The sequence below is a fragment of the Accipiter gentilis genome, chromosome 17 (genome assembly GCF_929443795.1).
Source record: "Accipiter gentilis chromosome 17, bAccGen1.1, whole genome shotgun sequence".
Classification (NCBI taxonomy): Eukaryota; Metazoa; Chordata; class Aves; order Accipitriformes; family Accipitridae; genus Astur; species Astur gentilis.
The window spans coordinates 2,403,665-2,419,720 of record NC_064896.1 but is presented as its reverse complement, the minus strand read 5'-3'; the positions used below and the strand labels follow the sequence as shown (position 1 = coordinate 2,419,720).

The window sequence follows — 16,056 nt, the reverse complement described above, 5'->3', positions numbered from 1 at the left end:
GAGTTGTGCTCTTTTTTTTTTTTTTTTTTTAATAGCAACATTAAGAACTAAATCACAATTTTCAGGATTTTCTTTGTTTCTTTGAGGAGCTTGTTCAAGTACCTGCTTTCAAAGGGGCTGATCTGCCGTGACAGAGGATCCGCGAGCTCCCCGGCAGACCGAGCATCGATTCCTCGCTGGAGGGGGTGGGACTACAGCTGGAATAACATCACATCCCATTAGCGCAGAGCAAGTGAGAAGAGAGGAGGGCACCGAAAGGGACGGCAGACAGATGTTAGCTTCGTTTAGCTCCCTACGGATGAGCCGGCTGCCGGCCACGCGGCACGGACCGCGTCCGCGTCGGGGCCGTCCTCCCAGGGCACGGGGCGGCAGGGAAAAGCCTGGCGATGGGGAAAGGGGTTCGCTCTTGCCTGAGTTCTCCGCCATTCTCCGCTGCTGTGCCTTCCTGAGAGCCGGGACGTGCTTCCGAGCAGCTGGGGCACGACGCCAACCGCGAGGGTCAGGGGCTTCCAGCCCCAGGGGCTCAGGCTCGTCCCTGCCATCCTCGTGCACGCCTGTGTGCGTGCAGGTCGGCATCCCGAGGATCCTCGGAGAAACCTTTGGCAGCTCATGAAAAAGGCACCAGAAGAATGTAAGAAAAGCAATGCAAAAATTTATATTTTATTTTAATTCAAAAATTTAAAATAGCTTTCAAATTCAGTAAAGTATGCCTGGACACGATGAAAAGCCTCATATACAGAGACAGATAAATTAAATTGTATATACTGCAGACAAGCCAAGTGTATGTATAGATTACATATTTACACTTTTATGTAAACCATATTTATACATTTTATTACATTTACAAAAAAAAGCTGATCTTCCACTACTGTTTACTACAATAATGAAAAAACATTTACATTGTGTTTTTTAACTGTACAAACTTTTGATTCATAAAAATATATCTCTGTACAAAAGAGGGATTTTTTCATTTTTTTCTTTTTTTTTCTTTTTTTTTTTCTTTTCCTTTTTTCCCTTTTTTTTTTCCTCCTTTTTTCCTTTTTTTTCAAACATAATGCAAGTCCTCTGGGCACAAGAATGGAGAATGTCACGTATCGGGTCCCAGCCAGCTTGCAAAAAAATGGGATAACACCCCCCCTCCACTTCCTTTGTTGTTTGGGCAACAGCAGAAAATAGTACTTAACGGGCTGAAAGCAGCAAGTCCTGTTTAAGCAGAGCCTCCCTTCTCCCTGCCTTGGTGTTAAAATATCTCGCGTTCATTTTACACCCCTTGACGCAAGCTTCTCCTGGCTATTCCACCGAACGAGTGGGATCGAGAAAAGTCCAAAAAGCAAACGTGGGCTCTGCTGCTGCTGTGTGCGTGTGTGTACATCCCTGCCCTGCGCTCAGAGCAGCCTGCTCAGGGCGTGCCCGGGGCTCAGCACCCTTTGCAGCTGGGAAAGGTTTTTTTTCCCTCAAGCTCGGTGCCAGGAGCTTGGAAAGATTCAAGCTCTGCTGTTGTGGGAGCCTGCGAGGTGTTGGAGTTTTGGGTACTGAAAGAAGAGCCAGGACCATTGCAATCATTGGCATCGGAGCACCAGGTAGAGCAAAACGGCGCTGCCTTCGGGATCTGCTACGCACGGGAGCCCGGTCCCTTGGCTGCGCTACCGGGACTGGACAAAGACCGGGAGACTGGGCTGTGGGTTCGGCCAAGGGCACGAATGACAGAATAATTTAGGTTGGAAGGGACCCTGGGACTAAATAGGGGCCAAGGAGAGCGGACCTGAAGGTAGGGACCAGCTCTCTACTTGCAGACGCAAGCAAAGGAGCCGGGGGAACAGCCCGGTCTCGTTACACCAGCGTAAAGGGGAGGCAGCTCCCTGCCTTCACCCAGGATGAGTTGGAGAGGAGACGTGCCTTGGCCCCAGACCCCAGTGCCACCGCAGCCCGGTCGGGCTCCCCTTTTTCTCACTTACCCTTCAGCATGCTCTGGGCTCCATGTCCTACAAGCTGGAGGTGCCCAGAGAGCAGCAGGCACCGCTGCCAGCCCAGCCTGGCTACCCCGAAGGAATTTAGTCCCAACAACCAGCTGGAAGGTGAAGCCGTCTCCGCCTGTCTGCCTGTTTGGCGTGAGCCGGGAGCGTGCCTTGCCGCAGGACATGGTCCGGCACTGGTCCTGAGCTACCTGTGTGTGCCCACCTGCACGCGGGCAGCGTCTCAGGGACTTCTGTCCGTGTTGGATCAGGGCTCTGCCTCACGCATGCGCTTGCACCCACCTCTCGGGAATAAATCAGAGCACCTTTGCATGCTTTGGGGAGCAGAGATGGCATTTTTTGGCAGGCTGGCTGTTCAGCAATTAGGCTGCAGAATGCTGCTTACTCTAAGAGTGCTGAATAAGAGACCGACGTAAAAAGAAAAAAAAAATTAAAAAAATATTTATATATATATACACACACACGCACACACACAGAGTAAAAGAATAAACAAAACAGAAGAAAACTACCCTGTGGTTTTCATTAGACAAAACCTCAGCTGACATTAGGTAGAGGAAAGCCAGCATTTAAATGCAAGCATGGATGTAAACACCATCCCATTTGTTTTAATTCTGTCTTTCCTTCAAGTCTTCTGTAAGAAGCAGCTACTTCATTGACACATACTGCTCTGCATCGGCTGTATTTCACTTGACTTACAGTTGGTAAAATGGCACTGTTGCGATCTTTGACTCCAGCCTGGCCTAAGAAACAGCGACTCAAACCAAACAGACTAAAACCCCGAATCAACAGGAGCAGCTCTCCTCTTTATTAGAGGAGGACAGTGTCATCACAAAAGCATCATTCTCTTATAAGGGAGGAAAAATGTCAAGCTGCCTTATCTGCTCTCATGAAAGCCAAGGCAACCTTTCTGCCCCTGGGAAATAAAGGGAACAGCTTTGGATAGAAATTAAAACTCTTATTGCATTGCCATTTGGAGGATCAATATGGAAAGGGCAAAGGCTTTTGAATGCTATTGGGGGGGAATCGGTATTTGTTAGAGGTTTTTTTTGAAGAGGTTTTTGTCCCTTCGTGTCTGTCAGCAATTTCCCAATTAGGGTGTTTGGACACAGCTAAAATCAGCAGCTGCTGGGAGAGGGCCAGAGATGGGGGACGGTTTCTTATCAGCCTTGAGAGCTGCCTGAAACGAACACGGGGCGGAAGAAACGCAGCAAGCATGCCCAAAGGAAAATTAAACATGGGGAAGAGGAGAAAAGCTTGCAAAGTTTTGCTTCTCTCATTGAAAAGTTCCCATTTGAAAACTCTTCCTCTGCAAAAGCCCTGGGTTAGAAAAAAACCAACAAAGAACGAACCCACAAAACCAAACAAAGACAAAGCAAGTACTCATCCTGTCCCGTACTGGTATTTTCCATAAACCTCAATCAGCACCTCGTGCAGTACAACCTGCTTTTGCCTCTTTGTTGTCCAAGCTCTTCCCGAAGCGGGGGGCAGTTGGTGGGATCCCAAAACACCCCACTGCTCCCTCCAGGAACATTATCGCCAGCAGCAGGTTGTAAAAGCCTTCCCGTCACTTCGCCTCCCAGGTCCTTCACTTCTCCAGGTCTTGACGTTGGGCTGAGACCCACTGGCAGGGTGGGAAAGAGGAGCTGTGCCGGAGCAGACCTTTGGTTGGCTTCGTTATCCACGGCGGGATGGAGAGAGTGGGTGAGGACGACAGAGGACAGGACAACTCAGCAGTCTCTCGGGAGTTAACGCAAAGTCCAACAAGGTGTAGCAGCTTCTCCACAGCCTCAACAAGGTCGGGAGGAGGGAGATGGGGAGGGAATGGATGGAGACTAGTGAGGTGAAACACAATCATCCACTAGACACCGACCCCGGAGGAATCTGGGACAATGGGAAAAGAAGGGCAAGAGAGAAGCAAACAGCTTGTTATTACACACAGAAATGCTGGGAAAGCCTGCAACGGCTTTGTTGTCTCAAACTGAGAACGTTCCAGTCTAGAAGTGCTCTTACAGTCCACAGGGTACTTTTGTTTATGACATTAAGTTATTTCTCCGTGCCTGCGCAGTAGAACTTTTAAACCCCTTGCTTTACCCTCCTCTGATCGCTGTGCAAAACACCCTGTCTGGAGTCACACAGCGAAGGATCTCTCCCAGAGACTCTTTTTTTCCTTCACCCGGTGACTGTTCTCACCACAGGGCTATTTGGATTTGCTTTGCCACTGCTCCCCACGACGTCGTGCCCCAGCCGGCAGCGAGCGCCTGAGACCCAGAGATGGGGATGCTGGTTTGGTTCTTGCCCTGGGCAGAGATGATCTCCCCGGGCAATCCGAACCGCTCTGGGTGCTCCTTCGAACCGCTGCTTCGATACAGCATTTAAAAAGGGACAAAAGCGAGGCGAGGGGTGGCACTGTCCCGCTCTCACGCTTCCTTTTCTGCCCACTCACCGCAGAGGGGACGGGTGCTATACGGCCGTGCACACAGTGCTGACTGTGAACTCCGTCTCGTTGGCCATGATGTCTGTGGGCTGCAGGTTTCGGTCGTACATCGGATTTTCAAACGTTGCTCGGACGTTGGTGTTTTCATGGCCTGCGTAGCCATTGAATGGGACTTTTGGTCTTCTCCTGCGGGATGTCAGAGAGAAAATGCAGAGAGGTCACGGCTACTGCTGCAGTAGCCAGCTGAACTGCCCTGACGAGAAGTCAGTGGAAAGGAAAAACCTGCTTTTGAAGAGGGTAAACACCTGGGCATAAGGCAGAAAGGATCTATAGAAAAATCTTACTATAGATTTGTAGCACAGGCAGCTCCCTGGGCTTTGCTAAGTGTGCTCCCTCCGCAGAGCGGCCAGTCTGCACGGTGCTTTGCAGCGCAGCAACATTTCCACAGCAATGCATCGATCAGGAGAAATAACTAATTTACAACATATGCAAAGCCAGCTTGAACGCTGAAGTATGAAATTTACTTTGCCTTATCCTACTTAATGTTGCCACAAATCTTATTAATGGTCATAAAAGCCCTCAACGCTCTCTTCTCCTAACACCCTCGCCCCTCCACGCATGCCTGCTCTGTTATTTTTTCACCTTCTGAATTAAATGAGAAACCAGATCTAGGGGGAGTGCTTTTAAGTTAAGCTCACAAATATTTCTGTCAGCCCCCAATTTTGTTTCACCTACTAGGATCATTCCTGAAACCCACCTGTGTTTGTAGAGATAAAGCACAAACCCTGCAATAATCAGGGCTATGAAAGGCACAAGAATGGCAGCTGCCACAGAACTGCTGTTTGATGCAAAATGGTGTCCTATTGATTCTGGATCATTTTCCATCATGCTGATGTCTGAAACACAGCAGAAGTAAACGCATTTCAAAACACCGCTGTGGGAAATGGGGTTTGCTTGAGTTACAGGTTACATCTTCAACAACAGACTAAGAAGGTTAGAAGTGCTGCTGTAAAAGGTAATCAAAAGCTTCTGAGGTGCACGAAGAATGGTTTGGAGATCTAGCCTAGCTCTGACATCATCATTTATTCAGAACAGCAATTAAAAGAGCGATGTAAATAGATTTATCTTACCAAAATACTCAAACTTGGATGCTTAAAGTTAGGCTTTAAGGGAGACTTTCAAAGGCTGCAATAATGAACACCTAATTCCCCATAAAGGTGACAAGACTCCAGGGTCAGATTCCAAAAATCCTAAGAGATGGAGGAGTTCAAGCCACATTTTAAGAGATATTTAGGAGCTTACACCTTGGCTTGTCTAAGCTCTCAAGTGCCTCTGATTTCTGAAAGTGAGATGGAGACACTTTTTCTGGTAGCAATGGGACTTGGGCTTTTAGGTCAGATATCTGGGAACATCAAGGAATAAAATAAAAAAAAAAAGCATCCAGGTACTATTTGTGGCTCCAAACTCTTTCTGTCTTTGAAGAGAAACCTGTTTATTTAAAATGCCTCACTTGGTTCCCAAATTAAAAATGTTATTGCCGTGTTCTTTGTCTCCCACAAATCTTACGTTGAGGATGGGTTTACCCTCCCTTGCCAGAATATCCAGTGTTCAATATATTTAATATTTAAACACAAGCCAGGGCAGAGCTACTGCATCCATCATACCGGGAGGAATTGGAGGTGAGAAAAAACCAAGGTGTGGGGTGCACGTGCTGTCAAGACAACGGAGAACTCCTCTCCCCCACGCAGCACGGCACCGCTCCGCCTCAAACGTGAAGAAACAGAACCTGCTGCTTCAGATGCCACCATCTCCCATCCCCTGGGGTACAGAGGTTTGGGGGCACTCGACTCCTCTACCCCAGTGGCTGGTCTGAGTTTTGCCAGTTCTCTTACAAATGATGTGCAGAGGGGAGCTGGAAAGGGTTAGGTTAAACCTGATGGTTCAAAACCGGCTATATGATCTGCCTCAGCATGGTTGAAAATTAAAGCCAGGGCCAGGAGAAATGTTCCCTGTTGGAAAACCCTCCACTACCACCAAAATCTAGCTTTCAGCAATCGAGGGAAAAAGTAGGAATCAGAGGAAGTTTACCAAGTCTCTGAAGGCCAAACTGCCCAAAGCCTTTGCCACGCACGAAGCCCTGGTACACAAATGTGCCGCTTGAAGACTCCGATGAGACCTGCAGTGATGGGAGAGCAGAGATCAACAGATTTGTTCAACGCTTCCCTGGGATTTCAGCACCCATCTCACCACAGCCTCTTTCAAGTTCATGCACAGCGTTAATTTGATTCAATTCCCCATAAAATTGTGGAATTTTTTAAGTCGTCTGACTGCCCAACAACTTGTTAAGACTCTCACATCTCAAAGGAAGGGAAAAAAAAAGAAAAAAATCTCATTTGCAATAAACTACAGAATACATTGCTGATTCAACAGGGATAGTGAAGGCCCTGGGCTACAACTGGCCACGGGTCAATCAGATGCACATTTCTTCTAAGCTCCAGTGGATTTCTTAAGGGCATGGGAAGTTACCAGACACAGAAATGCGGGTGAGAAGTTGACTCCGTAAGGGAAGATTAGCTCTTCTAACTTGATGTTTAACCGATATAAAAAGTTAAAACGGAATTAATCATGTTGGTTTCTCCTTCAGCGTTATCTGGAAGACTTACAGATTTAAAACCACAGGGCAATACAAAAACATACAGCTGCAAGGGAGCATGGAAGAGCCGACTGTCACGTAGCGTTATCTTGCATGCTGGAAGAATGCCCTAAGTCCCCCTCAAGCAAGCAGGTCACTGGAGGATAGCAGCCTCGTCTGGCCACCAGCTAAGAGAATTATTCCCTCAGCTTCAGCGAGAGAAAAGCCGGGATTGTGATAGCAATGGGAGGAGTTGTGTGGCTGGGATTTTGCGCACGAGGTGCCCGTGCACTTACATGTCCATCTAGAGCCCATTTATCGTTTTTGAACTTGTTGACAAAGATCTCCACTGGCCCTGTTATTTGATAAACCTGGAGAAGCAGGTGCACGTCTTCTTTCTTGTAAATGCCTGAAAAATAAGTGACTTTTAATCTCTAGATCACAATGACTCTATTGGAGTTTGAAGTAATTAACTTTCTACCTGAGAGAGTAGAGAAATCACCTCATCATCTTAGAGTGGACAATAACTCCTCCTACCAACCCTATCAGCGGAACGCGCTGGGCAACACACCACAAACACACAATCCCATGTCCACCCCCCAGGATATTAAAGACGTTTTGCACATGGGAAGAGACTCAACCGTTAACGTTCAGGTTATGTTGCTGGATCAGTAAGAACCTGGTGCTCCGTGGAGGGCAGGGACAAGGAGCACTCACATCATTTAACCTTGGTTATCTTAAAGGACAAGTCTGCTCCTCCAGCACACAGGGAACGGACGACGGACTGGGCTCACCTGCCTTTCAGGTAGAGGCAAAGCAAACTCAGGTACCTGATTTTGTTTGGTTTGGTCCAGTCAAAGATTGGAGACTTCAAACCTGGGTGGTTCTGTAAAGCTCTATCAGAGCATCAACATCACTCGTATAGCAGAGCACGCTGCCCCTCGCCCTGTGATACCGCTTATGACAAGTGTAAATCCCTACACACGGCCACGTCGGCTCCCTTACCAGACACCTGGAGCTCCACGCCACTGTGGTCTATCAAAGTGGCGTTGACTTTACTGGTGGCAGGGTCGAAGCTAGTGACAGACAGCATCGCAGGCTGCTTTTTCCCCATGTATTCGTAGGAGCCTTTCCAAAGGGAATTCCTCGCAAACACATCAGCAGGCACTAAAAACCACAACAATTGGGGATGCAGAAAAACAACAGCATTGCCATCTATTTCCATTTTTCAGAAACCAAAATAGAGCAAATTTCTTTGAGTTCACAAATACATATTTAAATATCTCAAATCCCACCCACTCTCTGTGTTACCATCACTGAGTACAAAGCCAAAGAGAGAAGAACAAACAAGCTGATGACTTTAATTTTGTTGTTTTGACAAAAAATGCCACTGAAGTTTTAAAAACAAACCAACCCCCAAAATAATTTCTTGGGAAAAGCTAACAAAACCCTTTTTTTTAAAAAAAAGGTCTACTGTAAAACATCCTAGAGGGCTCGAATCTCCGGAGTGCCCTGGGAAGGGCAGTGGATGTTGGTGCCTGACCCCCTTACGGCTCTTGTCCATTATCAACAGGACGGGGCACACAGGCTGCCCTCGCCAGCCCGGCAGTTTTGAGATCTGCAAGGAATAGCCGGGTTTCTGGCTGCCCTGCGGAACAGATGGGATGGATGGACCTGGTAAGGTCCGAATCTAGTACTAATGCGTCCCATAGAAAAGCAAACCCCGCTACGGTACCTGACACCTTGGCGAGCGGTGGGTCCCGTGCGGTACCAACCGGCCTTCCACTGGGGCGGACATCAGCTGAAAGAGAGGAGCAGATCACAGCCGGTGAATATTGTGGTGTCTGATGCTGTTGAGACACTTCTACTGCGCTGGCGCTAGCAGAGGACAGCCTTTGGCTGGCATTGCTCGCACACGTAACGTGGCTGCTGGTCCCCGTGCACAAGGGCTTTGGACGGGTTCCTGCCCAGCCCATTTGAAACAGCACAAAGCTTCATTTACCGTCCTCCCCTGCTATCTGCTCCAAACCAAAGCGGCCAGGGAGAGCTACTGCGCTCCACGAGAGCCACGCAGCTCTGTTTCAAGATTAGACCATTACGTGTTCCTGATCTAGGACTTGGAGGCAGGTAAAAGGTTGGTGAGTTAAAGAACCATCTTTGCCTTGTGCAGATCCTTCTAGATCCGAACCACCAGGCAGAAAATCCCCTAGCTGCCTCTCCCCTGGGAGCCGCGCAGGACCCTACGAGAACTGTGGTTCCTCTAGCCAGCTCAGCCAGACAAACGCGACTTCTGGAGCGCTGGTGTAGGTCTAAGAGAAGAGCTGTTTTCTCTTGGGCTGCGGTGCTCCCCTCTGCAGAGGTGCAGGCAAACACGAAACCGGGGTCACGCAGCCCAGAGCTTTTACCGAGGCAAATAGGTGGTTTTCCCGTCCAGCTGCCATCTGCTTTGCAGGTGCGATGCTCGGATCCTCCGGTGAGATAGTACCCGCTCTGACAGGAATAGATCAAGGTGTAACCCAGAGATGGCAAATCCAGAGCACCGACATTGGCGTGGGAGGGGGTCTCCGGCTGCTTACAGTGGTGAGCTGAAAAGCACAAAGAAAACGGAGATGAGACACCATCCAGTCGTACACGGAAAGGCAGAAGAGTGACACCATCACGTCAGCAGGGACAGAGATCTCTTAGAAGAGCTTTTTTCAGCAAAAGCTTTCTCTGCTCACTGAGGGAGACAATGCCATGCCTGGATTTTTCCCAGACTGATGAATTAATGAGACCGCTTCCCATGCTTCGCTGGCTAGATTGCTCTTTCTGGCTAAAGCTCTCAGGGGATCCTTTGCTTGGTTCCAGCTTTCATGAACTGAAGATCAGGCTCTGCCACCCCCCACCTTTTAAGGGGGAAAAAAGTCAAAACCAAATGATGCTAAATACACCCTCCTCCTTCCTTTAACCCCAGAATTTTGTCTGAGGTCTATCTACAGACTGAAGAACGCCTTTACAGGACATCAAGCCCCAGTAAGTTAAGCCAGCAATTCCAGCGAGTGCATTACGGATTTGTTTTTGAATCGTCTCTCTTCACAGGACCACTGTCCTACTCATAATGTGCACCTACCTGTCCGTAGGATCAGACAGTAAGTCCTCAGAAGTGTGCAATAGTCATAAATTCCTATAATTGCTCAATAACTTTCAGGATTTGGCCACAGAAATGGAAACCGAGCTTGTCCAACTCCCTGCCACCAGAGCGAGCGTGTGCCCGCACTGCTCTATCAGGTCCTGCTGTAAATGTGTCACCACTTTCCTTGAGAAGTTACAACACAAAACGAATGAATCGCAGAGCCAGGAAGCTCCCTCTCACCCATACTGTAAATTTGCCCTTTCTGCAGCTCTCAAACTGCTCATGAATGAAAACAAATCCTCGGCAGCCTTCATGAGGTATTATCTTAATCCTCGTTTTACAGAGGATGAAATATAAAATCCAGAAAGCTGAAAGACTAACCCGAACTCGCGTGGTCTGAGAGCCCCGGCTGCGAGCCCGCAGCCCAGCACTCATTAGCAGTAACCGCATCCAACTCCTCGCTGCGGACGGAGAAGGCTTTACACAAAACCTCAAGGCGACAACTCAGTAGTCCTTGCTGGCACGGGTAAGCCAAAACCATCTTCTATTTCAAGGCACCTAGCACCAGGAGCCAAATCCCACGTACAGCCACAGCTGCTGCTGCATCCCTGCAGTCTTCCAACTCAGCAGAGAGAAGCCAGTGAATTTGGGGACGCGCTCCCACCACCCCGGCAAGCAGCGGGGAAGGGCAGCTCCTTCTCTCCCCTCTCCCCTGACGCTACATGTCAGGGTTTTTAAAGGTGGGTGTCCCAGTTGGGCTGCCTGCAGAACAAGCACCTACAGGGTTTGTTAGCGGAAAAATATCTCACCAATAAACCACCTCACAAGGGAGAGGAAAAAGCTTTTTAATACTTATGATACAGAGGCCGTGATGGATATTACCACTTAAATCCATTACATTAAACTCCTTCTGGTGTAACAGGGAAAAGATGATGGACAGCTTAAAAGAAAGAGCAACACGTTATTAAAGATGAGGAGAAACACTGCTCTGGCGGAGAGCCCTTCTGGCTAAATGTTAACCTTGGTCCCTGGAGCGTGAGCTCACATCTCGGCCATCAAATACTGTTCCAAAAGCACAAAACAAAGTCTCACCTGAAACTAAGTCTCTGAGGAAGGGACAAACAAAAAAATCTCATCTGAAATCAGAAGCGACTGCTGGTGTAGTCATGTCAGGAGAGAAGTGATTGTGTGATCTCCCGTTTCTTCAAGAATATGTTTTGTCAGAGCTCCCCACCAAATTACCAGCTCTTCAGAGACAGCAATTTGCACAGTGAAGCACGGCGAAGCACACCAACAAAACAAGGCAACAGCATGGTTAAAGGCACCAGTTTCCTTTGACAAAAACCTCTCCCAAGACTTACGGACGCAGTCCGGCTGCATGCCGCTCCACGTCAGGTTGGGGAGGCAGGTCCTGGTGGTGGAGCCCTGCAGCAGGTATCCCTTCTGGCACTTGAAAAAGATGATGCTTCCCACCTGTTACAATAGCAGATAAACCACTGAACTTTCTGATGCAATGTGATTCACCCACGTTTGTAATACAGAAGTACTTCTATAAGTAATTTTCCGTCTTCTATATGCTGGAGAGGGCAGTCACCTGCCTTCTGCCCTCTCCACCACGCCAGAGTCTGGTGTTGAGAAAGCTCCCAGAGCCCCTGGAAAACTGCAGCCTTCAACTGTGCAGGGAGTTGCTTCTTGTAGTGATAGAGGCAAGGCTCCTTTGCCTTTTAAATATACCCAAAGCCAGCATCAAACCATAGGTGCTGTCAGAATGGGCTGAAATTTTTGCCGAAAGGGATATTCATTACAACTAGTATCAACAAACATCCTGTAGTTACAATTATAAATGACATTTTGGACTGTGAGTAGCAGAAAGGGTCACAAAAACTGAAAACTGACTTTTCAGCATTTTGGAGGTATGCTCAATTTTTTCAGACTACCCACTTTTTTTACATTTGGTTTCAACCGAATTATTATTATTTCAACCAAACCATCGCTGTACGATGGGGCTCGCTCCCTGCTTCAGACAGGCTGGCAGTACGATGCTGTTTAGCTCCGAGCCCCGTTATTGCAACTGGATTTGCTTTAAAACCAGACTTATGCTGGAATAAAATTGCTAAGCAGGGCTTTGAGTACCTCCCCCATCCTCCCCAGCAAGGCTGTACCACGCAGGCCACCTCCTCGCTGACCCTGCAGCCGGGTTTTATCACTCAGTCGCTTTTGGACTCTCAGCTGGGTGCTGCGGTCCCCTGGGTACCGCATCCAAAGGCACCGGTTCCCCGTGACACGCTCTGCTCCAGCCACCACCTCGTCCCACGGGAGGTGGTTCCGCTCCGGCGTGCAGCTCTCAGCCTGGCAACCCTTACAAAAGTCAGACTTAGGGCGTTTCTGTCGCTTCGTTAATTAAAAACTAGAATTAATTCATTAAAACCCAGGATTAAGATAACTATTAGCAGCAAAACTGGAAGATCCGCGCTGGCAGGAGTAGCCCTATGGAATCAACTATCCCAGCCCCGCGCCCGGCTCCATCGCAGCAGGGAACGGGCACCCGTGGGGACGGCAGTGGAGGCTGGAGATGGAGCACCCCGGGGAATCGCTTTGCTTTTTTTCTCTCCTTTCCACAAATTTCATACCGTACGGGAGCTGAGATTAAGAGAACCACCTACAGAACTTGGTCTGAAAATTAATGGAAATTATGTCTCAATGTGCATATTAATTACACTAATAACTATTAATTAGCACTATAATTAATTATCATAAATAATGCATTGCCAGTTAATCCCCTACAAACGCACTCTGAGCTCTAATGGAGCACGCCGGGATGTCCTGCTTACGGGAGGACGCATTAATCCACGTCAAGACTCAGACGCGGACTAACCACAGCAAATATCGGGGCGCAGCCGGTGCCAAGCCAGTACCTGGTAGCCCTGGGAGTTGTTCTGCATCCCAAAAAGAGGCACGCCGGGGTCTGCGCACGTCGTGAGGCTGGGGTCTGAAAAGAAAAGAACCGAAATGGTGTTTCAAAGGAGCAGTTGGGGAAGCCACGTCAGAGCTCTTGCTCTCCACACAGAAAGATCGCGCTGCGCCTTTGCAACGAGACAGAAATATTTTGCTACAGAAGGAATACATGGCAACAAGGAAAAATACACGGACCTTTTTGTTCCTTAAATCCCTGACTGTTGCAGCGCAAACTAACCGGAGGCACTCCATCACCCAGGAGAAAATGCAAAAACATAAATCTTGTGTCAGGGACGACTCCCGTCTCTTCCCCTGTTCTATACACGAGGAGCGAAGCCCCCGAGCCCTCCGCTTCCACCGGCCACCCCCCGCCCCGAGGGCTGCGGTGACCCTGTCCTCTCCCGCGTCCTGGGTCGGCACCTTTGTCTTTCGGGGCTCAGCTCGGCTGTTGCTCGCATGCTCCCCTTGGAACCTCGCTATTTCGTCGTGATCGATGGGGGCTGGAAATTTTAATGCATCTCAGATACATAATGTCTCTTTACGCCTCGTTCGGTCTCAATCTATCAGAAGATGAATACACACGATTCAGCAGGAATACCTGCTGCTACTCTTCTAGCATCTATCCTTTTTTTTCCCCAGCCTGTCGACAGTAGCAGGGCATCAACAGAATTAAGGCAGAGATGCATCACATTAATAGCAGCATCCCAAACTGAGCGACGGAAACTGAAGCTTCTGTCTGAAAGGCAGTTCAGCAGCAGCAGGTTCCCTGCTCCTTGAGATCACGGGTTTGAGCTAAGGTGTGATGCTGCCCACAGGGATGCTCGGGTACCCGCCAGGGCAGCTACGTTGGCAGGGAACTGGAGCTGGAGCATCGCAGGATCTTGGTGCGATCGGACGACAGTCTGCTCTGGATTCGCAGCCTTCTTCCTTCAACTTGTTCAACGTTGCTACGAGAAGGACCGTAGGCTCCACAGCAAACCCCTCTCTACACTTACTTGAAATTTTCCAATTGTACAGGATTGTGCAAGACAAGAAATAAACTAAGAAAAGTCTCCACAATCCAACACAGAGAGACAGAAGTGGCCTGCCACTACAGCCTGCAGCTAAAGGACAACGAAGTACAAGTTCTGTGCCTAATAGCATGGTTGTTTATTTTTATGCTTTTATTCCTTATGATCTGACTAATCGGTCTCTTCACACTGAAACATTAGGCACTTGTTGGTGTCGTCCCCAGGTCCCTGGAGCTGCAGCGAATACCTAAACAAGGGATACAAAATGTGGCCAATTTGGGGCTGCGGCGCACAAACTAATTCATTTTCAGTCATTTGGTTCTGCCGAGCCATAGTCGTTTATCACTGATGCGGTTTCCATGGAAGCCCCCAGATAAATCACAGTGTCTAAAATAAATAAATAAATAAAGAGCCCCATCGCTGGATGAAGTAGCAGGTGATGGATGGCAGAGGGTGGAGGGCAGAGCTGCATCTGGGGGGTCTGTGGTGCCAGCAATCTAACGCATCTCAAAAACGGGCGAGATCTGAATAAATACAACACTTTGGGTTCAGCTGCTTGTGTCGGGAACTGACGTTTCGGGTTGAGACACACAAGTCTTCTCCCTTCTCGTGGTTTGTTTTGGGGAGACAAATTCTAAGTACGTTTCATCAGTAGCATGAAGAGCTGTATTTGCTGGGTTCAATCATAGATGGCTCTGGAGGGCTGGGTGCCATGTACGTATGATAGGATCCCGGACAAGGATTTGCAAGAAAGCGATGAAGCATTTAAACCCAATGTTTACAACGTAGGCAGGTGCTCCCAACTCCGTACGTGAGAAAGCTCCTGGTGAAATCAATAGGAAACTTGGAGGTTCAGGCCACGAGTGTTTTTACATTACTGTAATTGGTGATGGATTTAAGATGCAGCTAGAACGACTGAAAACCGTGGAGAACAACCTGAGATCTGTTTCTGCCCCAGATGCCCACATAAGGTGATGATGGTGGTGTTCAGGCAGACAGTTAAGGTAACAGCACACAGCCCGTGCCGTTTATCACCGCAGGAGCCCTAGAGTTCAAGAATGTAGCCAGAGTTTTAAACAGGTGAAGAATGCTGTGACTAATTGTGATTATATACCTCCCAGGGGTTTCAAAGGGTTCTGAAGTGCCAGAAAATGGGCACCTGAAGAACGTGTGGAAATTTCAGCCTGAATCCCAACACTGCAGCTAGGCAAAGCCATTTGTAGGATTTCGATCTCTGTATATAGCACTTTCATACTTCTAGGAGTTGCCACTCTGGATATAATTCAAAGGCGGCAGAGAACCTAAGAGCTCTCGCATGCACCCTTTAGGCAGAACTTGGTTTTGCTGCAGTTTCCAGGAGCAGAAGAGCTATGCTCCGCAGCAGCCCATGGCTGCTCTCTGCGGTCAAATTGCATTTTCAGTCCCATCGCTCATAGCGATACTGTGCGTCCCCACAGAGCAGCGTGCTGGATGGAGGTCCCTGAGGAAGCCTGGAAGCAGCACAGCGACCGGAGCCCAGCACTGTGCAAAGACAACAGATCTGATGTCGGCGGGGGTGTAGCAGCACGGTACAGGGCGCAAGTGCAGGTGCAATATTGCCACTGTCCCCAGCCCCAGAGGTAACTCGGGCAGCACCAGCCTTTGGGACCTCTGCGTGGTGCTAACCCTCTGCAGGCTCTCACGCAGCCCCTCCAACCTTATGCCCCGGGTTGCAAATGTCAACCTGCAAGTTCTGCAAAGGAATTTCTCTCTCCTGCCCCCCGGCAGCCCAAGCACAGCGCTGACGAGCAGTAACAGGGAGATCGTCTTCCTCGGACGCGCTATGTATCGACCGCCATCAGGGACAGAATGACGGGGACAGGCGCTGAATCTAAGCAGCAAACCCCAAGAGAAGGAGATGAGTTGTTTACCACCAGCTAGTACGCACAAACCAAAAGCAT

General features: G+C 48.8%; 1 protein-coding gene across 1 annotated transcript in view; it reads right to left on the bottom strand.

The window, feature by feature from the left end:
- Positions 1-1,068: 1,068 nt before the first annotated feature.
- CSMD2 (CUB and Sushi multiple domains 2) overlaps positions 1,069-16,056 on the bottom strand; it is a 310,633-nt gene continuing 295,645 nt past the window's right edge. The window contains exons 62-71 of the mRNA XM_049820686.1: positions 13,067-13,140; positions 11,513-11,624; positions 9,445-9,624; positions 8,775-8,840; positions 8,045-8,206; positions 7,336-7,448; positions 6,496-6,583; positions 5,165-5,303; positions 4,417-4,593; positions 1,069-3,854 (exon numbers count right to left, since the gene is read on the bottom strand). Of these exons, the coding sequence (XP_049676643.1) occupies positions 4,434-4,593; positions 5,165-5,303; positions 6,496-6,583; positions 7,336-7,448; positions 8,045-8,206; positions 8,775-8,840; positions 9,445-9,624; positions 11,513-11,624; positions 13,067-13,140 (1,094 nt within the window). The 3' untranslated portion in view covers positions 1,069-3,854; positions 4,417-4,433. The remainder of the gene's footprint in view (positions 3,855-4,416; positions 4,594-5,164; positions 5,304-6,495; positions 6,584-7,335; positions 7,449-8,044; positions 8,207-8,774; positions 8,841-9,444; positions 9,625-11,512; positions 11,625-13,066; positions 13,141-16,056) is intronic.